Below are 25,196 nucleotides of genomic sequence, written 5' to 3' on the forward strand. Positions count from 1 at the left end.
TCCCAGGTGTGTGTAGGCTACATGTTTGACATTGTCTGCTTTGTTTTGCCAAACAGCCTATCATAAATGGACTCCAAAATTATCCTAGAGTGGATATGCCAAACAGCCATGTTATAAATCTGATCATTTTCTGATTGGCTTTATTAAGTTGGATTGCACATCGGGTGTTAATTTATGTATATTACTATGCAATTTATCATATTGCACCGGGCATCCAAACAAGGCCTAAGCTATGGGACTTGGTCTATTTCAGCTTGAAGTTTCAAGAAAAATTTGACCTTGATCTCCCCTGCCATTTGGCTTGAATTGGTATGGCCAGAGACGCCACATTAGAGGCAAGTCACTCCTTTAGAGGTTGCTATACTCCCCCAAGGAGACAATTGTGCTAAGTTTTCTAAGTCCCTGCTGGGTGAAAACTGCCTGTCTCCAAAGGGGGAACTTCCAGTAAAATCATCTGCAATTTTGCCCCAAGAAAAACATGCCATTTGGGGTTGGGGAAAATGTCACTTTGATTTAACAAGATGGCACAGTAGTAAAAATCAGACCAAAACTGAGCTAAACTGAGCATGCTCAGCACCACCCAAAAATTGCCACACTGAATAAAAATCCATTCTGCTCAATTTGAGAAAGAAAAAAAAAACTCAAGCCTCAAGCTTGAAACATGTTAAGGTCTTGTCTATGGAGATGAAGAGAGGATCTGGGGCTCTGGATCCAAAGATGGTAGATTGCAGGATGAGGAGACAGTCTGGATCTCCAGCCTCTCAAACCTTGAGAGTGCAGTCCATAACATGTACGTGTAAGCTATGTACACCCACTCTTCAGCTCATAACAAAACAGCAAGGAAGAGGTAAGCAAATCATTACATGGCATGAAGTCAGACAAAAGAAATTAGGCCCCTGTGTCCAGAAAAGTTCAAAACATAACCAAGAATAAAGTTTATCCAAGAAATATATGGAAGGGGAGTTTTAGTGTACTGGGGGGCACATGTAGAAGAGAATTTACGCGCAAGAAGATATCTCCAGCCTCTCAAACCTTGAGAGTGCAGTCCATAACATGTACGTGTAAGCTATGTACACCCACTCTTCAGCTCATAACAAAACAGCAAGGAAGAGGTAAGCAAATCATTACATGGCATGAAGTCAGACAAAAGAAATTAGGCCCTTGTGTCCAGAAAAGTTCAAAACATAACCAAGAATAAAGTTTATCCAAGAAATATATGGAAGGGGAGTTTTAGTGTACTAGGGGGCACATGTAGAAGAGAATTTACGCGCAAGAAGATGTAGAGAGACGCGAGGCCTCGGATTGGTGATCCAGAAAGAGGTCCAACAGGTCCAAGCAATCGACCAGATTTTTCTCGTATTCAAACGTCTCAGCCGAGTTGGAGTTCACGCCGATGCTATCAGCGGCAGGACTACACTGCTGATCGAGCGAGACAGAAGAAGAAGAAGAGCGGGGGTCCCGTGTGCGGGAAGGATGAGAGACCTCGACGATGTCCTCGTCGTCAGTACCAAGCAGCCGTTGTTTGCCCTTGTCCTGCCGATGAATGGTCGTCGATCCAAGAAGAGTAATCATCGGTCCAGGGGGGGTTGCTGAAGGAGGGACGGATTCGCACTTCAGCTTCTGCAGCTTCGTGGTCTTCAGATAATCTTCTTCGCGTGCTTTTAGCAGCGATCTCGAGAGACTGAAGGAGATCGGGATCGGGATCGAGTTTCCGATCAGTTTGAATAACTGTTGGTTGATCGTCTCCGTCGTCTTTCCGTTAGATCCCGCCGGCTGCAACTTGAATCGATCCGGAAATCCCTACACACATCATCGACCAAAGGTTTTAGTCTCTTTGTCCAACAAACATGTAAGCTACCATAGACGAGGTAATCGGATCGATAACTGACCTGCGCTCGTTGGGCTTCCAGCAGACTCAACGTTCTGTTTTGGTTAGGATGTAAGACCGCGCCACATTTGTTTTGATTGTGGGGATGCATTTTCTTGAACGGATGGTAATCAAAGGGATCCGACATCAGAGATCGAACAACAAGAACAAGAAAAAGGTTACTCACAGTGATGATAGTATTGAATTGATCCTGGAACCCCAAGCGGCCATAATTTCCATCAAAATCACGGGGATTTCGGGCCCTCTTAAGGTTTTTCAATCGGAGTGGCTTCGGTAGATCTACACCAAGAAAAAATCACATCGATCAACAAAAAACAGAAAACCCAGATTGAATGAATGAAAGGAGTTGACAGGATGGAGGAGACTGACCTCGATGATCAGCGTTCGGTTTGAGAGGGATATTACAGATCCGTTCGGTGACTTTAGACGAGAATCTGGGGGTGACATGCCAATTCCGAACCCGACAGCCAGATCCAGACGGATCATCATCATCCGGATCATCAACAGGTGCCTGGTGGCCATCTGAGAGAGCCAAGCGGGGATATTTGGGGATAAAAGTGTCGATGAGTGGCTTCCATTCGAGAGGCTTTCTTAGCCAGGATTGGTAGCGATTCATCGGCTCAGACACGTATTCGAACTCGTCAAATCCAATCATCGAGATTCTGGATTCACTGAGCGTTGGTGAGAAGGAGATGAGCCGGTCCAGTTGGGGGATCAACTCGGGTCTGCGTGGCATTGGCCCTCGGACACCGTCGTCGCCCTCATAGTGATCGTAGTTGATCAAACCTGTAGACCGGGTCCTTCCCATGATTTTGTTGGGATTGATGTACTCGAATTCGGGCAGATCAGCGATCGCATCGTGAATCGTAACAGCTCGCAAAGCGCCCGAGCTACATGTCCGATGATCTGCGCGGACCGAATTCTGGCCACTCGCGTCCTTGTCTTTATCATTCGTCGGCAACAGGATCGCCAGACTTTCATCCGGGAAATGGTGCGTCGGTTCCGGCAGTTTGATCGATGTTAGTCCGTGTTTAGTTCCTGCAAAGATTATTCTCCGTCGCGCTTGCGGTGATCCAAATTGTGCGGCTTGTAATACTCCAAATCGCACTTGGTAACTGTACAGCCGAGGATCAATAACGAACAAGTTTAGTTTAGGGTTTTTTTTTGGCGTTCTACCGAAATATAAAACCTAGCCTCACCCAAGACTGATTAAAGTCCCACAGATAATTCTCAAGAAAGCCTTATTGAGCACCGAATCATCGGCTGGATTAACGAAGCTTGTTTTAAGTAGACCGCGAACCTGAGAGTTATCAGCCGAGGAGAAATTAGGTCAGCACTACAGTGTTTTTCCAGCCAATAGACATGAACAAACTCAACGTTTTCAAAAAATAGGTAGTCTGGTTTCAGATATGCGATGAATGATAGAGCGGTGGCACATAGAGCATTCTTAGAATCATTTGCTTTCCGGAGAACATTGAGAGTTGAATGGCTTCCGCTATTTATAAATCAAAAGGGATAGTCAGGAAAATCCCCAATCTGTCTGACAAATCAAGACTTTACATACCAAGGGAATCCTGCAGTGATCAGATCGAAATCGCCAGGTCGCGGTAGCTCATCGACACGAACCGATTTCCCAGTCCTTTTGTCGACCAAGAAATCGTCACCGGTAACGGTTTTCCCGGTGATCATGAGCTCGAACACGTCGTTCACGTCGGCACAGATCACCTTGGAGCGAGGAAAGTTGGTCGAGATGGTTTGACAGGCCGGGATCGAGAAATCGATGAACATCGTGTCGTCCTGGGACGCCAGTCCGAGCTCGATCAGCGTCACACTCATACTCCCAATCCCTCCAAACAGCTCTAAATGGCGGATCTTCCCACACCCATAATCTTTGACTAGGTCCTTGTATTGTTCCCCCCTCGATTCGTCCTCAGTCTTCACCCATTCTGGCTCCTGACTCGCTAGTGATGCCTTCCAACTATCATTCATGACGGGCACGCTGCACTTGTATCTCTGCTGCTTTCGGGAGGGCAGGATCGAGTAGAAACAGTTATCTCGCTCTATGATCGAATCCTCAGAGACTTTGCGACCAGATCCCGGAGTGCGATATTCACGACTGTCTTCCTTGGTCAGGTGCACGATTTCGCACTTGCCTTGAAGCTGATTTCTGACGTCGACCAACTGCTCGTCCCCGGTGATCCATAATCGGCGATCGTCGAAAAACTTTCTTGGTCCTTTTTCAGTCCCGGACCACGGTGTGCGCTGGTACTTGCGAATGGTGATCACCGGCTTGTGCTTCAAACTGGCGATCTTCGAGTAGGCTTCAGCAGGCGGACGGAAAGGTGCGTCGTCGAGTACGATGGTCTTGTCCGCATTTGAATTGGCGCGGATCCCGCATATCTCGACGATTTGGCCGATCACTTGTGGCTTGGATGGTGATGTGTTGGCGACCCTGACGAAATCATTGAGCCGGTACGTTTCCTCGCCACGCAGAGTGAAGCCCAATTGCTCGTATTGATCGGTCTTTCCTAATAGAATCTTGCCGTTGTGCGGATCAGTTAGCCATGCGATTTCTTTAGGGACGGCGACGCAGGTCGGACATAAGGAATGCGAATTGCTGATCGGATTGGGCGGGTTCGGTTTTCGAACGCGTGGCAGATCTACCAAGCTAGCTTTAGTTGGTTTCCAATGGAATCTAGTGTTTATATATATAAAAGATTTAGCTCTAGAATTAAACTGTAATAAGTGAAACCAGGGATACTTTGGACTGACCGACAATATAATGTATCGTTCGGGGGTGGCTCGGTGTTATGGGAAGCCATCCACATCACTTTTTCGATCCCGGACACGTGCTTCAATTCGATTTCGTAGCACTGATCCACTAAAAGTAACTCGAGGGGTTCAGCAGATGCGCCAACAAAAGAATGGCGTGCCTAGAGGGTTGCGCAGAGGAACTGTCAGTGTCTGCTAAACTTCCACATGAGGATTTGAGACATACCTCTTCGAGCCAAGTTCCGTGAAAATACTTAACTCTGTCCCTTTCGAACAAAGCCCTGACCAGGAATCTTCTGGTGTTGGGTTTGGGTGGTTTCTCATTCTTGACGAAATTGTTGTTTGTTGGCTGAGTGTCGACTTCATCATCATGGAACTCATAAGTGTCCTCTTCTCTTTCGTCCTCCGTATCTGAGCCATAGTTGGTATCGACGGTCGTCAGTCTCGACTTCCGGTAGCTGAATTCGCGGCCAGTTATTCTTTGGCAACAAACTACGGAATCGATCCTTTTTTATTGTGTGTGTGTGTTTTGTTTTGGAAAATGAAGAGAGTGCAATTGATCATCAGTAAGGCCCCTCAGGAAAAAAAAAAGAAGAAGAGACGATCCGACTGACTTGATTAAGTGGTTTTGAATCCTCACCGATTGATAGAAATCTTCGCCATTTTGGGATACCTTCCACGGTCTGGAAGCAGCCCATTGAACCTGATCGTGTTGATCCAAGTGGTTCTCGAAACGGATTGAAGAACGAGGGGTATTCGGACGAGGGTTGCGGTGGATTGGGTCTAGGGAGGGATTTGAGATCGGTTTCAAGCAGGTGAAGTACGCCTTAAATTTATCGTGAATGATCGGCAGGACAACTGTTGGGTCTTCTGCTGCGGGATGTCTTCTTCGATTGGTTTCCGAGTCCGATTGCACATCCTCGTCTTCGACTTCACTCGAGCTGGGTATGAAATCCGGGTCATCTCGCTGAGTTTGGAGAGGAGCGGGGGTGTGCTGAAAGGTTTCTTTGGGGTGTTGGGCTGGGCGGATGGTTTTCTGAAGTTTTCGGAGGTGGGTGGTTTCTTTGGGCGGCTCCGCAGGGCGGATTGCTTTCTTGGGTTTCTTGAGGTGAGCTGGACAGGGAGGCAGGCCAGGGATGTAGGGGATGACGACTGCGATGTGAGACTTCTTGGTGAGGGGTGTTCCGGTTGAAGGGGACTGCGAGCGTCGTTTCCTGTTGCTGGCCGGGGCTGATGAGAAGGCGATGGAGGTGTCGGGTGTGGGGAGGGATGGTGGTGTTGAGGAAGCAGTGGTTCTGATGGTGGTGGTTGCGGTTGAGCTTGGGGAGAACATGGCTGGCGGTCAGCGTCCGAGGGGAGGAGGCCTGCTCTGCAGTCGGCCAATATAAAGTCAAGACTCTGTCGGCGCATCCGAGACAACGCGCCCTTGCAACGGCATCCCGAGTATCCTGGAAATCCAAGCCAAGCGCATCATCATCCACGAAGAGCTGGACCAGCATCTTCTACTCTATGCATGTGTGTCTCAGCATGCGTGTCTCGCTGCCAGTGCTGTGCATCACCACGCTTGGTTGGCTATCCCCTTCTACATAGCTGGAGCCCATTATAAAGGCGCACATTTTCTACGTATTTACCAACCACCGCCAACCTAACTAACTGTGTATGTATCGAGAGTGGACTGCTGCTGGGACTTGCACTACATACCGCTCATGACCAATCTAATTAGACGCTGTTTGGGATGCAAAGACACATGGATGTCTATGGAGCTGAGCTCTCCAAGGGCAAACGTAAGAGCTGGGCTCTGGCATCGATCCTCAGGCTTCTGCAGGATTTTTGGACATTTGCTTCATCATCGGGGGGGTTTTTTCGCCAGAAAGTGACTAGCTGACGGGGAATTCTCACCGGTAGGCTACCCATACACACAGGGTTCAGGTTTCGCCATATTGGCGTTGGGCAAGGAAACGCCAGGCAGGCGCGATGGCCAGGCGAGCAGCGGGCGGCTGCCTGAGGACCTGCGCACGCCGAGTGGTGCTCTAGCTGTTGCCTCATGGGCTCTCATCCCAACGGCGTGGGGGAGTGCCTGCCCGGGCCGCATGGCCGTCCCCTAGGGCTCCAGGTGGGAGGTTTGGCAGGCGCCGAGGGCTGCGCCTGGCTTGGGTGGCTGGAGAAGACGGTGAGAGCGCACTGAGGGACGATAGGAGGCCCTTGGCTAGTTGACTACCTGCCGGCCCTTATGCCCTCCCCGGCTTCGTCGTGGGGGACGATGGGAAGAGCTGTATGTACTGCCGCAGCTGGATGCACCGGAACCTAGCTGCATGGGGGAAGCAGGAGGATGAAAAAGGAGAAATTGTAGCCAAGCAGCGAGGGCTACCATGAAGGTAAGGGGTGGCGGGGTCAACCATCGGAAGAATATGAAGCAGGCAGTAGAAAGGGGGCAGTGGGCTCACAGGCCGGCTAACATTGAAGGGAATGGGGAATCAGGCCATTGAGTGTGCAGAGTCATCTTCCTGCGCTGGCGGGGGCGCCGCGGCGGCGATGGGGTCAGGCGATCTCGGCCTGCTCATAGCTTTGTGCCGCTCAACGCTCAGTTTATGTGACTCGGTGCAGACATGGCTCCGCCAGGACTTTGTCCCTCTCGCCCTACTGCATACACAGCCAATCAGGGACGCACCCGGATGGTCGCCGCGACCCCGCAACAGGGCAAACTTAACTAAGTCCGAAGGTGGGGGCGCGAAGCGCCTCCACCGGAGGGACTTATGCGGTATCGGTGATTTAGGACTGAGAGCAAAGGCCAAAAACGCTGATTTTGACAAATGTTCCCATAGCTCCTTCACCTCCAAGGATCCCAACAATGTTTTTGGATCAGATGAAATATCAACATCTTGTCTAATTTTTGATGCATCAATATCATCATGAGTCCTCCTGCCTCACTCACAATGATCCATCAAAGATGGTGGATGGCATAAAGCCAACCCGGAGACTGTTAAAACAGCATTTTTAGTGCAAATCCATACACTTGCCTCAAGGAAAAAAATGACAGGTATCTGGGACTCACTGCTCTGACAGATCTGAGAATGTCACAAAGCTGCAGGATGCGTGTGGGAACATGCATTTTCGGCCATTCACTCCAAATCCCGAGGGAGCCAGTTCGAAAAACAGTGATCAATCATCTGTTCTAGCCAGGACAAGTTTTCTTGTGTTTACATCCCCTGTATCTCAAGTTTGGCAAGGAGAAAAATACACCAGAAGGTGGCTGGAGATAGCCATGCTTCTGATGAGTCTTAGTGAAAATGTACAGGGTGATCACAAAAACACACCACCGTACAGGGACCTTAGCACAAAAAGGCAAGGATTTGGGGCATGACTCTCAGGCCAAAATCACCTGTAAGGCATAAGTCCCTCCCAGAGGGAGGCCGAAGGCCTCCCTTGGGAGGGACTTAGTTAAGTTAGGCAACAGGGGGACGTTGCGCTGCGTTGGGGTCAAGGTGGTCAGGTCCCACGCAGGGGGGACGCGACCCGTGAGGGTCGTGGATGGGTGGCACAACGGGGAAAGAAGGTCCCCGGAACGCACTTCTGACCAATATATATGACCCAGGGCTCATCCAACCGGATTGTGGGCTGAAAGATTATCCGGTTGGATCATGTGGGTCATGTTATCCGGTCACATGACTCAAAAGTGGTCCAGACATTGACCCGTGAGAAACATGCCAGATATTTTTTGCGGGGCCTGGGTTTTTGGCCGGACAGACCAAGCAATAGGATTAATCGTTCTTGGGTCAAGTTGAAGCAAAATACACTGGCAGGTATACTTTTATTCCTCGGGGGGGGGGGGGGGGGGGGAGTACACGGATATGGGGTCTTGGGGACATCATTGGAGCTGGGGGTACATAAGACTTGCATAGAAAATGTGGGACAGGAAAAAAAAGTGTTCCTCACTCTGTTGGAGATCGGCACAGAGATCTGTTTGGCCAGATATGTACTTGTTCAGCTGGTCCAGACAGCGCAAGGTGGCTGGTGAGGCTGAGGCAGGTTGCTGGTGGCGGAGGTGAGATTTGCGGGTCCTATTGCAACTGGATGAGATGGAGAAGCTGAAGCAAGGGGAGACATTGGGGTGAGTGCGGGAAGCGGTTGGCAGGGCCGGCTGGGGTGGCTTGCTGTTATGGGGAGTCAGAGCATGGGGAGGGTGGTTGTGAGGTGAGCAGGGAGGCATGTTCATATCATTGCCAAAAAGTCAGAGGGGAGGAGATGAGGTTCTGGCCTCAAGGGCAGGGAGAGGTTCCGTGCGAGCAGAGTGGAACATTGGTTGAGCAGGTTGGTCCACACGGATCGTTCTCTTTAAAAACCTCAAACCAACCTGGAGCCCCCTGGAAAGGGCTCCACTGCTCAAAAACAACTGTTGAAGTCTCACCTGTGGGTGTGAGCTGGGGCTGGGCCCCCAGGGAAGGGGCTACACTACCGCTGGGTGTCGGCGGTGGCACAGCCTGGGTCCACTGTCTAATGACAGAGCCCTAGTGTTCTTTTGACGCACCTGGTGACGCGGGCAGGACGTTACAGTCCTTTCTGAGTCACAGGTGCGTGGGGAAGCCGGGCTAGTGACTGGGCACGTCCCAGTCAGTGCCATAGGTGCAACATGGGGACTTGCAGTCCCAGGTGCGCCCTATTGCGTTGTATGATGCCACGGCTGCTGTTGCGTACTGGTTGCGGTTCCAATTCACGCGGGGTAGTCCCGCTGTGTACATAGCTTGCAGTAGTAAACACCATCCGTGTAGGCAAACTCTAAATGTGCAAAGATTCTAAATATCAGCTCATTGAAGCGCCCGGCGTTTCAAACCTAACCCAATGCTGGGATCCATGGCCTTTGCATGTTCAAAAGTGGCGGTTGCGTTTTTGATAAAGGATGAAATGGCGGATAGATCAAGTGGCCGATGCAAATGGTGATCCAAATCGTTGGTTGCCCTGAGTGCTGCCTCATCATGTTGCGCCTTGGCCGGCCCGATGGCGCAATGATTTGAGCACACCGTGCTCACGCCTTTACGTGACACGGAATGGCAACCTAGCCCAGCGGGCAACCCGGGGACGCCCACGTGATGTGGACCTCATCAGGCGCCTGCATGTACTGTGCAAAAGGGTGCCGCCAGAGGATGCCGCCCCAACCATAAACGCCTGGGTGCCAACGCGGGAACCGCCACCGTGGTACACATGAGCTTGGGCAGGCTTGGGCGGCCCGCGGTGTATCATGATGACGCCCCCTGGTCACGCTGGCGTAGCTGGCGTCCTGTTGTGCCCACCTGGCGCATGTACATACACTCAGGTGGGCACAGGGGCTTTTGCGAACTTAACACAAGTCCCTCCCTGTCGAGCACCCTCCCGCTTGCGGGAGGGACTTGTGCCTAATGTCCAACATTTGGCTTGAGGCTGCCCAGCCAAATGTTGAAAAAATCCTTCTAACCCCCATATCACTGCATACCCCTCTGATTTTTTCACAGCCTCCGGTACCATTAGAATCAGCTTTTGTTTCTACATAATCTCATGTGTCCAAAACAACACCTACCACCATCCACTGAAAAAAAAAAATGATGTAGAAATTCCACCTGGGAGCCTATCCGGCTTGATCTAAACCGGATAGCCAGTCCGGCCTAAACGCATGAAATTAAGGTTTGTCATCAAATGTCAAACCCTGTGGGACTCCCTGGGTGTAAGGCCCGGGCTCCTTCTGTTTGCTAGTGACTGTGAAATCTATCCAAGAGGAAGATTTGTCTATGCAAGAAGTAGCTTATTGGTGAACTTTGTATGCTATCTGCAATACAAGCTCAATCGAAGGGTTGAATCTTGTTTTATAAGAGATATGAATTACTCAGATAAGGTTTTTGAGTATGGTAAATAAAGAACAAGAATATCGGGATGAGAAGAGGAAAGAAGAGAAGAACAAGAGCGGAAAGGAAAACATGTAATAAGATCGAGAGAGTTGGTAAAATGAAACCCAACGGTTTAATTAACGGAACTCTGCATTTGATGAAACATTAAGGCCCTGTTTGGCAGCGCTATATGACGCGCGTAATAATCTATGCAAAGTGTATGCAAATGCTCAATTATTACACTGCAAAAATTATTGCACCTTCATTACGCTGGTGTTTGTCTACCAGCGTAATGATCTAACCCACCATTCACAAGCAACACTCTACAATGGACGACGACAATGAGCACAACATGATTGAAGACTCAGAAGAAGCAATCCTCATCACAATCCTCGTGATCATCCTGGCCAAGATGAATCAATTACGTCAAAAGGCCTTACCGCACAACGATCTTCCGTTTTCCGGCGCCAATTATACAGCTGCAATTTTGGGAGGGAATCCACGTCAATGTGTCTCAGTCTTTTGAATCCCTGCGTCAACTTTCCTGTTCATCAGTGAACGGTTATTGGAGCTTGAGGTCAAACCAATCTCAAACCGGTTGATGATTGAGGAGCAACTAGCCATTTTCTTATACATTGTTGGGCATAATAATACCAATCAGCAAGCACAGGACCACTTTCAACACTCTGGTGAAACAATTTCTAGGTAAGTGACATTTCCCCTGAGTTGCTTATTTTCATAATCTTTGGTTGAGCTTCTTTGGATGGTAGGGTTTTTAGGCATATCTTGGAGTTGTTTGTGATGCTTTCCAAAAATTTTGTTACCAGTCCTCCGGTGAACCGGACTCACAGTCACATCAAATCAAATCCAAAGTTCTTGCCTTTTTTTGATCAATGCTTGGGTGCTCTGGATGGAGTGCACATTCCAGCTTCTGTACCAGCATTGCAAGCTGCTGCTCATCAAAACCAAAAGGGATTTCTTTCCCAGAATGTACTAGGAGTATGCGACTTCAGCATGAAGAACACACATTTGCGAGTGGGATGGGAAGGAACCACTCATGACTCACGTGTACTGGACAATGCTTGATCAAACAACTTCACAATACCATCTGGTAGTTTCTACCTTGCCAATGCGGGGTATGGCCTGGATTGGGGATTTTTGGTACCATACCGAGGGACACAATACCATCTACAAGAGCAAGGAATGGCAAATCAAAGGTACGTGTGCCGATATGTCCTCCTTTATATGTGCCTTGACACATAGCTGATGATTGTGTGTGTAGGCTGGCAAACCGTGAAGAGCTGTTTAATCTATGCCATTCAAGCCTTCAAAACATCATTGAGCAATGTTTTGGGGTCTTGAAGCAGCAATTCAAGATCCTCACCACCGCCAGCGAGTATTGACTGGAGCAGCAATACAACATTGTGATGGCATGTGCTTGCATACATAACATCAATATCCTCCAAAATGGCGAGCTGGATGAGGTCTTCAAGGTATCAGATTTGGCAATGAGGAATCAACCATCTGAAACTTTGATTCCTGACGAGGAACTTAGCGTAGAGAATGTCAACCGGTACCCGTTTGGCGGTACCCGGAACCCGCGGGCAGGTACCGCCCGCACCCGCTGCGCACCCGCCAGGCGGTGCCGGATGCGGTGCCGGGTGCCCGTTTTTTTGGAAAAAGTGGTGCGGTACCCAGGTACCGCCCCCAAGTACCGCTTTCCCCCACTGGGTTAACTGGGTAAACCCCGGACCCCCGGCCCTTGGCCCGCTCTGAGCTGCCCTCGATGACTGACAATAGAGGTCATTGGCCAGGAACGGTCATTGAGGACGGTCCCTGGTGCAACGCTCAAGGGGAGTTGTCACTCCCCTCAATGAGAAGTGTGTGCTGGTCGTTGGGGGAGCACCCTCAATGACCATGACCAACCTGTTTGATGACCGGAACAGGTCGGTCATTGCTTTTCTGGTCATTGAGAGGTCCTCCCCTCAATGACCGACCTGTTGTGGTCATTGAGGGGAGGACCTCTTGATGACGCGTCCATTCCGGTCATCAAGGACACCTCTTGGTGACCTTTTTGATGAAAAAGCTGGCGGGTACCGCTGGTACCCGCCTAAAAGACCGCTGGTACCCGCCAGGTGGTGCCGGATGCGATGCCGGGTGCCTGTTTTTGGAAAAAAACACGCGGGTACCGGCGGTGTAAATTATACCCGGGTCCGTTTTGACATTCTCTAACTTAGCACAATCCAAGACCAAGAAGAGTGTGAAAATTGAAGGGATTCCATAGCTCAAGCGCTCTGGGAACAATATGTAGCTACACTTGAGACACAATTTGGCTGGTGGGGGCCACCATTCCTTTTTCTCTGTTTGATAACAAGCAAATTGTATCCGCTGTTTTCTTATCACTCCCCTTACTACTTCCCCTGAGTCTTCCAACTACTGGTTTACCCAATTGACCTATACTCAATTGTGATAAGCATTGCAGGGCTCAAGAGAAACAACTGGGGGAGGAAGATAAAAGATAAAGCTGAAAGATGACACGATAAAGCTAGCAAGTAAAAATAATAAAGTTTCAGAGTGCTTCAATCATGTTGTCAAGCCATTTCGAGCGGAGCTCCTTTGATTGAATACTGATGAAAATCTGGGCGCTTTGTTTGTCCCAAAATATTTTGAATGCTCGTAACGACTCTTCCTGGCTGGCCTCCTGTTCATGCTCCTCCTGATACAGAATAATCGCCTGTTGAAGATTGATCTTGGTCGGTTCCTGGCGTGCTTGAGAGTTAGAGGCTCTTCGCTCTTCAAGACAATCGGCTTGTTGTTGGGATGATTCCATATAGGAAACAAGACCCTCAATTGCCACAGCTACTGGGTCTTTCTTTCTATGAGAGCGAGTAAGGTATGCCGACGGACTTGCTAAGTGTTGATTGGCGGGTTCGCCAAGATTTGGTTCATTGGTGGGTTCGCCGAGATTTGGTGCGGGATTAGGTGAGTCATTGATGGTCAGGGTTGTATTGGCGGTCAGAGAAGGATCGGGGGAAGGAAGGATGCCTGCTGCTCAGGCCTGCAGTTGAGCAACACAATCACTGATTGAGCAAGAAGCATCTCCCGTCGCCACCAAAGAGCCAAAGATGATTTCCAGCTTGCGATATTCAGGAAAGGAGGTGCCTTGAAACTTCTGTGCGTGTGGGTGCGGCTTTTAAAAATAGTCAACCTCATTGCTCGGTCATTGGGACCAGCAAAAAAAAAATACAGACAAACCTCCAAAAACCTCTCCCAGACATCATCTGAGGCTATCACTTCACAGTTTGTTTCATCCCAACCAAAGCCGCTTGCATCTTTACACGCCAAGAATGTGTCATAGTCCTTTTTGAAGGACTGGCTGAGCTTGGATTTTACCTTGTTGTAATCCAGCAAGTTTCCAATCTTGGGGAAATTCTTCCTCAGCTCTTGTGCAAAAAACCAATGAGATGTACTTTGAAAACCGGAGTCCAATCGCTTTGCTTTGTGGACCTCCTCAACATAAAGATCAAGCATCATGAGCTCCATTGGACCCGTCCAGAGGAGCTTTTTGCGGGTCACGCCAGCAGCAGTCGTGGTTGCATATGTATCGTTGTCTGGATCCACGGATTTGGTTGCATGTGATTTGGGACTTTGCTTGCCCACGGGTATTGGTTCCTGGCTGACTGGACGTCCTTGAAGTTTGGGGCAGTGTTTGTTGAGTGAGAAGATTTGGGTCAAGAAAGGATTCTTCCTCCATCGTTGAAGTGCAGCGTATCGAGGGCAGCATATAGTGAGGGCAGCGTGTATTGAGGGCAGCGTAATGATCGGCTGGGTGATTCACATATATATCAATATATTACAATTGTGCCAAACACCAAGCGCCGTAATGGCATATGTTGCAATTATTTATTGTGTAATAATTACGCTGCCAAACAGGGCCTAAGAAATGACATCATAACCGGCCGATCGAAGCAATAATACTAGTAAGATGCTGAGTAATCACAAAAGTAGATTAGCAGATTGTTACACTGGGACTCCTCGTTTATGCACTCAAGAGACCTGCCCATATTAATCCAATACTGGAAAAAACCGTGAGAGCGTGTCCTACCTTAACCTTTGGATAATCCAATGGCTTCTTTGCATTGCTCAGGAATAGCCCTTACCAGAATGGCCACTGAGCGGCCAGTTTTTGATGGTTCTACTCGAAAAATTATGTACAGGACAGCTCAGATTGAGGGCTATAACCTGGCATATGGGGCTTTGAATTTCAGGTTGAGAGGGAGAGGGAATAGAGATGTAAATACAGAATATGTGATTTTCTGCGCAAAACCCTGTCATATAAGACTGAAAGTCTTTGAGGGGAGTGTGTACGTTAGGACACAAGCGACACAAGCGGCGGACTAAGGACACACGACAAACCTTTGAGGGGAGTGTGTACGTTAGGACACAAGCGACACAAGCGGCGGACTAAGGACACACGACAAACCTAGATAGGAGTGTCAGACGAGCACGGTGAGTTTGAGGAACTATGAGTTGAGTAGTTGATTACTTATGCAGACCTTTGAGGGGAGTGTGTACGTTAGGACACAAACGACACAAGCGGCGGACTAAGGACACACGACAAACCTAAAGACAAGCATGTAAGAGAGGAGAGACTACAAGACAGTGAGAAGAGAGAAACGGACCTAGATAGGAGTGTCAGACGAGCACGGTGAGTTTGAGGAACTATGAGTTGAGTAGTTAAAGAAGAGACACGATTGAGAAACAAGAACACTATTTAACTAGACAACTTAGGTTACAACGGAACTGTGCTGCGGAGGAAGTGGGAGTATCACTACACGACAAAACTAACTAAAACTACCCGTTCAATATGTCAGCCTCAGGCAAAGAATGTGACTTGAGTCTTAAGCCTCTCCTTCGGAGACGCTTCGCGCCTCCTCGGAGAGGCTTAGTTAAGCTCGGGGCTTTTGCCGATTCGCCCGGGTGTGCAGCTCCGCAGACCTGACTTACAAGTCCCTCGCTTGGAGAGGTCCTGGCACAGCCTGGGCTGCCTTAGCTGTTAAGGCAGCAGTGCAACACAATCAGAAGGGCACCAGCTGGTATCTGTGAGAACTCAAGACACAAATGACCAAAAATGAAGGATCTAAATTAATGAGATCCACTTGATCTGCGTCGGACAAAGGAAGTATACACGATCAACTGTTTGTACGCATGCTACCTACTCTAGATCTATGCATTTATGTTGCAAAAAATAAAAAAAATAAAATCGACCAACAGCTAAAGATTGAAAAAGAGATGAAAAAAATATATGCATAGGTGGTGTGCAGGACAAAGAAAGAGGATGATCATCATCTCCATCTGGCAGAAGAAGAAGAAGGGTGGGGATCACGATGCTGTTGTTGTTGGTGCTGTTGTTGCCAAGTGGCTTGGGAGCTGGGAGGGGGAGGAAGAGGGTGGCCTGGATTGCCCCAATTCGTGTAGCCCGCTCCAGGGGGTAGTTTCGTCGGGACGCCGTGTTGGACGGGCGGTGCGGGATGGTTCCAGCCAGATTGCTGGCCAGGATGGTTGTTGGAATGAAAGTCGACTTGGTTGGTTAATCGACTGCCCGGTCGACTCGGACCCGCACTCGAAATCCCGCCGGCAGCACCACCTTCAGAGCCATATCCAGCGGCAGGCTGTAAGCGACTGATTAACGGCCAGTTCGTCGCTCGACTGTCTGGTCTGCTCGGGGCTCGGGACGTATTTACATCCGTCGCGAGTCTTTCTTCCGAATATTTGTTTAATAAGGAGACCACCTCTTCTGTCAATCGTTGTAAATCTTGGATCTCCCCATTCGTCAGCTTTCCGAATTGGACCGGCACCACTTCATCTTGATCTTCTTCTTCGTCCTGCTCGAATTCTGAATCAACCGACTCTTCCCCATCAGCTTCTTGAGGCTTCTTGCTCGCGCCTGCCGTTTTCTTGGCCGCGGGTAGAGCGATGCGTGGTCGTCGTCTGGTCGATCGTGGATCATTCTCGATCGTTGTGGCAAGTAGTCCATCAAACACTCTCAATAGGGAGGCGTCAAGGACGTGCTTCAATCGCTCAACATCATCCAGTGCGCCTGCATTACCAGTGATCGAAAGCCACCCGTCACATCGCAAACCGGACGGGTATGGCTGAAGTTGACGGGCACCAAAAAGCATGTAGCCCAGTGGATCCAAGCGTGTGGTTGCGCGCAAGGACATCTGCTCCTTGCCCTTCTCACCCGGTCGCGGAAGTAGCAAGCTTTTTTCGCCAAACGCAAACAGTTGTCGCTCGTTTTGCAAAGGAATATCATCACCGGCAGCCTTCTTGAAAGAGTTCACACTAGACGGATGAATCATGCATGCCTATATTTCCAAAATAGATGAGGTTAGATTGAACATGGAGCGGGAGATGCCAATTGGTATTAAGAAACCAGTGAGCGCTGATCAGGGTGACTTACTCTATCTTTATCTGTCGCAAGCATCCTTGCACTCTTCCTTACAGCAAAGTTCGGGGCTACGGCGACTGCAATCAATGCAGCGACCAGAGGCAAACTGTCCGAATTTTTATTTAGATGAGGTGGAATCAGATTGCGTCGGCTGTAGTGATTGTCGCTCCGTTCTCCGCCGCCACTGATGGCCAGGACACCTGCCCGTCGTAACGAGGATAGAAGGTGAGATTTGACTTGAGAGATTTGAAACAATGATGGCCTCGAAAGAAAATTCTCGGTCGTGAATTTGTTCGCCTTGTAATTCTCTCCTGCTTCGTGGAGATTTGACCAAGCTTTAAAAGCTGCCAAAGAGGCTAGGGGATCCGACCTGAATTCAAGCGGAGCCCAGGAAGCTTTGACTCGATCGGCTTCTGCCTTGGCTGCCATTGGGGAGAGAAATGGATCTCGGTTGGTGAGGATGGCTGCCAAGTTGAGAGCCGGCTCTAGACATTTGAAAAATGAGCCCATCAGGAGCAGTTTGCCTATTTGAGCCTCGACCGGCAATTGAAGCAGAACTCGACCAAGCGCGGTCAAATCCTTGTGACGATCGAGAGCGCCAATAGTTTGTAGATGTGACATCGCCGCCGATACTCGCTCCCTCTCCGGGGGCTCAATTGTCTGTGCCAGAACGTCTTCAGCTTCCATGTTGGGGAAATTGAGAGCTTTGACATGCATAACCAGATTACTCCTGTGCATCGGAAAAACTCATGATCTTGTCAGTACAAGTGCATATCTTTGAGTAGTATGAAATGGACAAACAAGTCAGTTCGCTTCATTTCCACAGTTGAATGGATATTCAGGGCGTCATAGCGTCTCTTGCTGAGCAATCCATAGTAATCTCCGGGACGATGTCGTCCCGCTCGCCCCGCTCGTTGGTTGAGGTTCGAGGTACCTACCCAGGCTGTGATCAGAGATGAGAGATGGCGCTCAGGATCAAACCTCTTTTCCTTGATTTTGCCGGTATCTAAAACGTCAATACAATTGAGTTAATGAATGTCTCAGGAGGAAGTTGAGCAGAGTTTACTTGCCTACAACGAACACAACGTCGGGGATAGTGACGGATGTCTCTGCTATGTTAGTAGAGAGGATCACTCTCCTGACGCCTTTAGCCGGGGGCTTGAAGACTTGTTGCTGGTCAGCAACCGGGATGGCTGAATGTAAAACATGAACTTCGAATTTTGAGGACTCGTTAAAGTTGAAACCGAGCAATGGAAATTGTCTTGGGTCAGTGAGAATGGTTTGGACGCCTTTGATTTCTTCCCACCCGGGCAAGAAGACCAAGACGTGACCATCTGAAGATTTGGATAAAACCCAGGCAATAACGAGGGCTATCAGTGGGAACGGCATTTCCAAATCATCGTTATCGCGTAAAGCCTTTCCAGTAACTGGATCGAGGGCTAGGGGCTCCTGTAACTCTCGTTGTATATATTTTTGCACTTTGGGGTCTCCCCAAACCCAACCACCGCGAGCAGCTGGGAGGGAGAGCTGGCGGAGCTCACGATGAATTTCTTCCAAGTAATGTTTCTCAACCGGAAATGATCGTCCAGGAATCGAAATCACTGGGGCTGGATTACCGGTAACACGGTTGAAGAAGTATTGCTCAAACAAAGCGGGGTCTACAGTAGCCGACCTAGAGAAAAAAGAACATGAGCATTGCCACTTTATTCATGGAAAAGGAAGTATGCGCTTACATTAGTAAAACCTTTATCTCCGATTTGCCTTTTTCTTTTCTATCTTGAAGTACCCGGCGCAAACAAAACAACAACAAATCGGTGTCGATATCTCGTTCATGGACTTCGTCGACTACAACATGAGTGATTGAATCCAGAAAGCCACCACTCGCACTATCCATGTCCATCTGAAGTCTCCTGAGGAAAACCCCAGTGGTACAAAATAAGATGCTACCGTCTGGGGTCGGCGGCTTGGAATCGAACCGAACCTGGTATCCGACAGATTCCGACAGTTTTTCATTTCTTTCATTAGCAACTCGTTGTGCCACACTTATGGCAGCGATCCTCCGAGGCTGTGTACAGATTATGTTGCATTTTGCGCCTTCCCCTCTCATTGTCGCTTCATCCAAAATAAGCTGGGGCACTTGAGTCGTTTTTCCAGATCCAGTGGCTGCCATTAAGATTGTAATGGGGTTGGTAGCAAGCGCAGATAATACCAGGGAAGAGTGAGAGGTGACTGGCAAACTTTGACGTTGTTCCCGCAAATCGACAACTCCAGGATCAAGATCGGTCTGGTAAGCACTCAGGCGGTCTCGAAGTGCAGATGATTTCGCTTTGAGCGCTGATTGACGAGGGTTACTGAGAGCTTTGATCGGGTTTTTGCTGTTAGCGCTGTCAGTAGCACCTGAATTGGCTTGATGAGGGGCGGGGCCAGATCCACGAGCACGTTCGAGGATAGTCTTGGCCCTTCGATAGAGCTCGCAATCCATGGAAGAATAAACGATTTGACGCAAATCTTGCTCGGTATCGTTGCTGAGCTTGAAGAGAACTGCCGGAACCAGTCCGCCGGCAACGGCCTCCTGATTTTCGATACTGCTGCCGAATTCTGCCCAAAGGGCAGGATCACTTTCACCTAGATATACAACAGTGTCGAGATAAGCTTCATTGAGCGAGTCCTTTTTGCTAGAAGCGTGGCCGAGTCCAATTTTTCGACCACCAACGAAAATCGTAGTTACCCAAGTTTGGCGTCCCTTTTTGGTATTCTCGTGCTGAATGTCGGGGCTTCCAAATTGGAACTTGCGACAGTAGAAGCTCATGTAAGCTTTGGCCTGTTCTAGCGTGAGTTCGGAGCCATCCGGCATCACGTTTCGACCTTTCACTTCTGGAGCTGATAGATTTTTTTCATCGAACATATTCTTCATGCCAAGTTGAAAACATGCTGAGAGGGCAGCAAGTTTCTCAGCCTCCTTTTTCACAAGATCGTCCCCGATTCCAATTACGTCCGGTGCGATCTCAAGCTGAACAGTTGCACTACATATTAATACAAAGAGTTAGTACAGTGGATAACCGAGAAGCAAACCATAGAAGATGAGAAACAAATCGGTTGACGTTTTCTTTTAATAAAATAAATATATTATAAACCAACCAACCGAAATAAGGGTTGTGAAGATCCAGGCAAAATGACTTGCTGGGCGTGGTACTTCGGGAGAGTGTGTCGATGTTGTTGACAAAAGTTGTTGATGATACTTTTGGGATTTTCACTCCACTCAGGACGGGGTGGGAGGTTAGAAGTCCAAATTTTTTGAATCTCTTCTGAGTTGCAGATCGGATGATTAAGGTGAGGAAGGTGGGAATAGTCTGGCCGTTGAGGACCTGCTGAGCGTTTGTTTTTTCCCCTCCCTCTACCTTTTCCGGTGTTTCTTTGCGCGCGAGCCTGTTGGGAATAGGATTGGTTATTGATCCTGTTATGAGGGTTAAGAGAGTGATCGGTAGTAGGGTTGACCGAAGAGGGGCCGCCCGGGTTTCGATTGGGGTTCGATCGCCAACTGAGTCCAACATCGGCCATCATGGAGGTAGATATCTGAAGGAGGGAGCGGGTTGAATGGTAGGGCTTATCAAAGGTTGCTAGGCGGTTCTTTGGACGGGAACTGAATCGCCCCCAGGACGGTAGTTTGAGGATTCGAAGGCAAGCCAAGTTGAATATGGGAGTTGCTTGAGTGATATTGAGTGACTTGTTGAGGATTAGGAAAGAATGAGTGGGTGAGGAGAGAGCCCTGTGGAGAGGGAAAGAGGGCGAGAAGGGGTTTGTTTGCTCGTCGATAGTCAACAGGAGCAGGAGGAAGGGGAGCACTGGGATGGCAATCGAAGGCGTGAAAAGAGTTGGTCATGAAAAGTAGTACATACATCTGGTACATAACTGGTTTCAATTTAATCCGGACAAAACAAGTTCTGTATGGACTTGGAGTAAAATCTTTTTAAATATTTTCGTGTCAACACAGTGCTTGTGCATCATGGTTTCTCACATGGCTCGCAGAAACAAGACCAACCAAACACCCAGAGATGAGAATCTTTCCTGGTTTCTAGAGCAATCAATTTTTGACAATACAATTTGTTTTCTTTCCATTTTGGGTTTCATCTGGATTCCATCAATGATAAAAATCTGACAATTACCCTCGCATGATTCATTTGGCCATGGGATGACAAAGAGGCAGATTGCCCAGATCCAGAGGTCCGGGGAAAATCGTGGCAATCAGATAGCGTCAAAACCCTCTGTTTGAATCCCAGAAGCACCAAAAAGTAAGGAAGGCACGCGCATTTTTCCAATGCCTCGTGCAGTTTTCTCGGGACCCTCTTCCTCTCTTCTTGTAGTCTCACCCCCGTCCAACCAGATATTTAAAGGCACTCTCTGAAAGGCTATCAAAATCTTTTTCTTCTTGAACTTTTCACATCCATCGCATCCCGCGAATTCACCAGCATTTGCCGAATTGTAGCCTGAAGGCCACGCGACTGGCAAAAAATACCAAAGCACGGCGGCTAGCACTTATACGAACCTGATGACATCAAATGAATTTAAGTGCCACAGGGTTTCCACAATAGCAGTGGAAAGGATATCTCTGGAAAATGTTAGTGATCATTCAAAATCGTCTTATCGATGTGAATTACAATTCAAGCAATGATTAACACGCTTTGCTTCCTCATCTTTTCATTGCCGCTCACTGCATTGGATTTCATAAATTTGCAAGCCGCTTAGCCGGCACTGTTGGCGATGACCGAAAGCGTTTCCATCTCATTCATAATACGCGTACAAATTCCATGCATTACTCCTCTGCGAATTGTGGTTCAAGAGTACTATTGCGGCTGATGGGCGGGTGGATCGGTGGTGCAACCGGCCTTAATATACCTCTACGGAACCAAGAATATCAGCAAACCACTCATTTTTTGCGTGATCTCATGACTCACCGGATCGCCATTGCAACATAACTTCGTGGCACCAGCGGGGCAACCTCCGTCCGAAGTTGGGTCAACATCTGGATAGGAGTACACATTAGCATGATGGGGGTAGATGTGTGATCAGCGCTTGGGGCAGATGCGAATCAAAGGGAGATCAAAAATCGAACAGATCCAAATCAGCCTACAATTGTTTTTCCCATTAATGCATCCGCGGTTAGGATTCTCCCCTGAACACGCTGAAATCGCTCACAGGTCACGAAATCAGGCAACAGGTACAGTATAATCGGTTACAATTTACAGTGTTCAAAACTCTGTTTCAGTACCTGCAGCAGTTATCAGGTTCAAGGGAACCCAGCGGCGTTATACGCCGCGGGTTCCCTAGTGATCCTAGGAGGGCAGCCTTTAAGAGGAAATTAGTCAACGACTTCATGTTTGGCACTGGCGAGTGGGTGATGTTCGGATTGATTCAGGCAGCTTAGGTTTTCTGAAGGTGGGGTCTACAGAGCAGCTCAATGGAGAAGACCGCCCTCTTTATAAGTCTGGAAATTGTAGGCAGGCTGCAAGTCATCCCGGCTCCCTCCTACTATATGAGATGCGCTCGAACCCTAGGAAACGTGACTGTCCAGATGATCAATTACAGACGGAGCAAATTTCAGTGTGATTCTTTATTATGACGTCTAAATACATTCTTGAACCTCCTCGGATATTGATGAGCAAATTCTGGGATCACAATCTATCACAATCCCACATCAACAATCACATTAAAAAGATCACGTAGCAAAAGTTGGATTGAAATATACGTGAGGTGTGAGAGGAGGCAGGAAGCCCCCTAAATATGGGGGTAATGTATTAGATATGGTTCCCTCGAAAGACTTTGGCTTGGAACTAACCCCCCATATTTAGGGGTGTTCCTGGGTCCTGTTGTGAGACTGCCACGACTGCCAAGCAGCACTTCTTGCCCCGGTACGACATTTATGATCTTTTATGATACATACCGGCTATGAATTGCTTGATCGGAGTAGTCCGAGTTCTCGTCGGAGCTGTCTGTCCAACCAGTTCCCGGAGTTGACCGTCCAACGATCAAGACCCTGTTCTCAGAGAGATTGGGCCCGTCTTAATAATGCAAATGCCTGGACAGACAAGTCGACCCTTTTGAGATCAGTTGATGTAGTTCGGTGACAGTAGCACTACGCACGAGGAATTGAATAAAACTTCTCTATTTCCAAAAAGAGAGCCAGTTGCGAGGACAAATCAGCAACAGTCTCCACCAGTACAACAACCGCGTAAAAAAAGATAAATGGAATCTGCGGCTCGGCCAGCGGGTACACCTTATCTACACCAGGATGAGTGTTCTTTGGTGAGCACCGGGAAGGATTCCACCATGGAGCAGTCTGTACCTGCTAGCCAAGGAAGGCTGCTCCAGGCGGACAGCAGCTATGTGTATTGGCTGGCCGGACAGCGGAAGGTGTCTTTGCTCGCCGGGCCCAGGGAGAATATTGCTCCTTGTAATTCACTTGGCTCGCCGGGCCCGGGGGGAATATTAGCACTCTTCACGTAAGCTAAACATCAGCAAGATTGAAATAAAGTTTATCCCATTGTGCCAGCCAATTTGGCTGGGAAAGTATGCTGATTTATATCTCTCACCATGGTCATAGATTTCTTATGTGAACAGTGCTATTGCTCCTAACAATTCACCAGCTAGTCTACATCCTTGCCGAGGGGTTGCTTCCCGGCAATCACCTGCACATATGCTTGCCAAGAATGATTCATTCCCGCCGGGCAGAATCCTTGGCACTTGTACATGCTTGACAAGGAGACTGGCCATCAAATGGAGTAAACACTCCCTTCGATAGCCGGTCCGACTGCACATCTAGAGGAGGAGAGTCCTCTTGATGGCCACTCATTGGCGGCCATCGGGAGGGGTAACTGAAGGCCAAGGAGGCATCCTCGCACCGGGAAGGGGCTGGGTGGGACAATCTTTGCAAGATCAGCATGTGCGGGTTCTCAGGCCCTTTTTTTAGCAATCAAAGAAGTTTTATTTGGGGGTGCACTATGCACTACTCAGTATGTAGTCAGTCGGGCGGGGTGTTGATCTGTTCTGTTTATCACTGCAGTGCTTGAACAGTCAACCTGTCGGCCTGATCCCTGAGGGTTGCGAGATTTTGTCAAGGGTGTGCCAACTTAGAACTGCCTGATTAATTCTCAGACATAGCTTCTTGTCCGACCAGGTAGACCCCTTCTCCCCAGTAAAGGGGGATGCAGCCGCACCTAACTTGAAGGAAGTTAGGAACCATTTGTTAGGGATACCAGATACAAGTCAAGACTCAAGGGAGGCGGACAGCTAGCTTATTCACACATGAACTTCGCCGGGGTCTAGTGGCCAAAGCTTGGAAGTACTGCACGCCGGAGCGCAAAGTGTCCTGGCGGTAAACAAAGCGTTTCCCGCCGTATGTTTACAGCAAAGCGGTTCCTGCGAGCTTGACTAGGCCTCCAGGGGGGAGTGGGAGCGAGCAGCGGAGCTGTCCACATCAGTGGAGGCCTATACCGTAAGTCGGGATTCCCACATGATGAGTTTTTCGATTTCGCGGGAAAACCCTCTTTTTTGACTTCCTCCTTCTGTACCCGCTTCCTTGATCCTATCCACCTAATTTCCTTGGCAGACAATGAAGGCCTGCTTCTTGTCTTTCTTTTGGTGCTAATGTTGTACTGGTCCTCACTGATTTTATAATGATTTTTGAAAACTGTCTGTTTTCAGCTCCCAAGGACTTGTTTTGGTGTGCGCCTAGCTTAACAAAGCCACTCGAACGGAGGTCCGGGGGACCCGCGCGGAGCGCTCTCTGTAGGAGAGGCTTACTCGCTATCCCTCAATTTTGGCAGGAGCAGAAGGGATATTCAGTGCAAAAAATAAAAATACAGCCCTATAAATTGTAATAAAAATAATAAAAGAAAACTGAATAGACAGTCTTGTAGCCTTGATAAATGCGCAAATTTTGACCCCTGTTCCAGCCTCTCAATCCAAAGACTGCACTCCCTAGTGGCAAAAGTGTTCAGGAATCTGGTCAAGGTAGCAAAACAAAACTCCAAACCATGTCTTAAGTTTGGAAGATCCATGTGTGGATCCACATTTGGCCAGAGGGAAGCACAGTGGTGATCTTAGCTTTGTACATACAATGTGTCAATTTACATACAACCTAGAAAGCATGCAGATTTTTTGGTCCACAAGATCTACAAGCAATACAGCCTTGTGAATCCTTGTGCAGATCCATTTCTTGAAAAGTCACTTTTCAAAA

At 48.7% G+C, this 25,196-nt stretch overlaps 2 protein-coding genes across 2 annotated transcripts; both read right to left on the minus strand.

The window, feature by feature from the left end:
* Positions 1 to 1,263: 1,263 nt before the first annotated feature.
* Positions 1,264 to 5,993, minus strand: PtA15_3A692 (uncharacterized protein; the record flags this gene model as incomplete). Its single annotated transcript, XM_053167685.1, has 10 exons — positions 1,264 to 1,800; positions 1,890 to 1,982; positions 2,055 to 2,167; positions 2,258 to 3,003; positions 3,088 to 3,188; positions 3,266 to 3,383; positions 3,453 to 4,583; positions 4,661 to 4,821; positions 4,887 to 5,166; positions 5,275 to 5,993. The coding sequence occupies 10 exons, from the start codon at positions 5,991 to 5,993 to the stop codon at positions 1,264 to 1,266; spliced, it is 3,999 nt and encodes a 1,332-aa protein (XP_053018878.1).
* A 9,864-nt stretch (positions 5,994 to 15,857) lies between these two features.
* On the minus strand, positions 15,858 to 20,524 carry PtA15_3A693 (uncharacterized protein; the record flags this gene model as incomplete). Its single annotated transcript, XM_053167686.1, has 6 exons — positions 15,858 to 16,880; positions 16,976 to 17,693; positions 17,765 to 17,969; positions 18,034 to 18,635; positions 18,697 to 19,986; positions 20,106 to 20,524. The coding sequence occupies 6 exons, from the start codon at positions 20,522 to 20,524 to the stop codon at positions 15,858 to 15,860; spliced, it is 4,257 nt and encodes a 1,418-aa protein (XP_053018879.1).
* Between the last annotated feature and the right edge of the window lie 4,672 nt (positions 20,525 to 25,196).

This window comes from Puccinia triticina, chromosome 3A (genome assembly GCF_026914185.1).
Source record: "Puccinia triticina chromosome 3A, complete sequence".
Lineage (NCBI taxonomy): Eukaryota > Fungi > Basidiomycota > Pucciniomycetes > Pucciniales > Pucciniaceae > Puccinia > Puccinia triticina.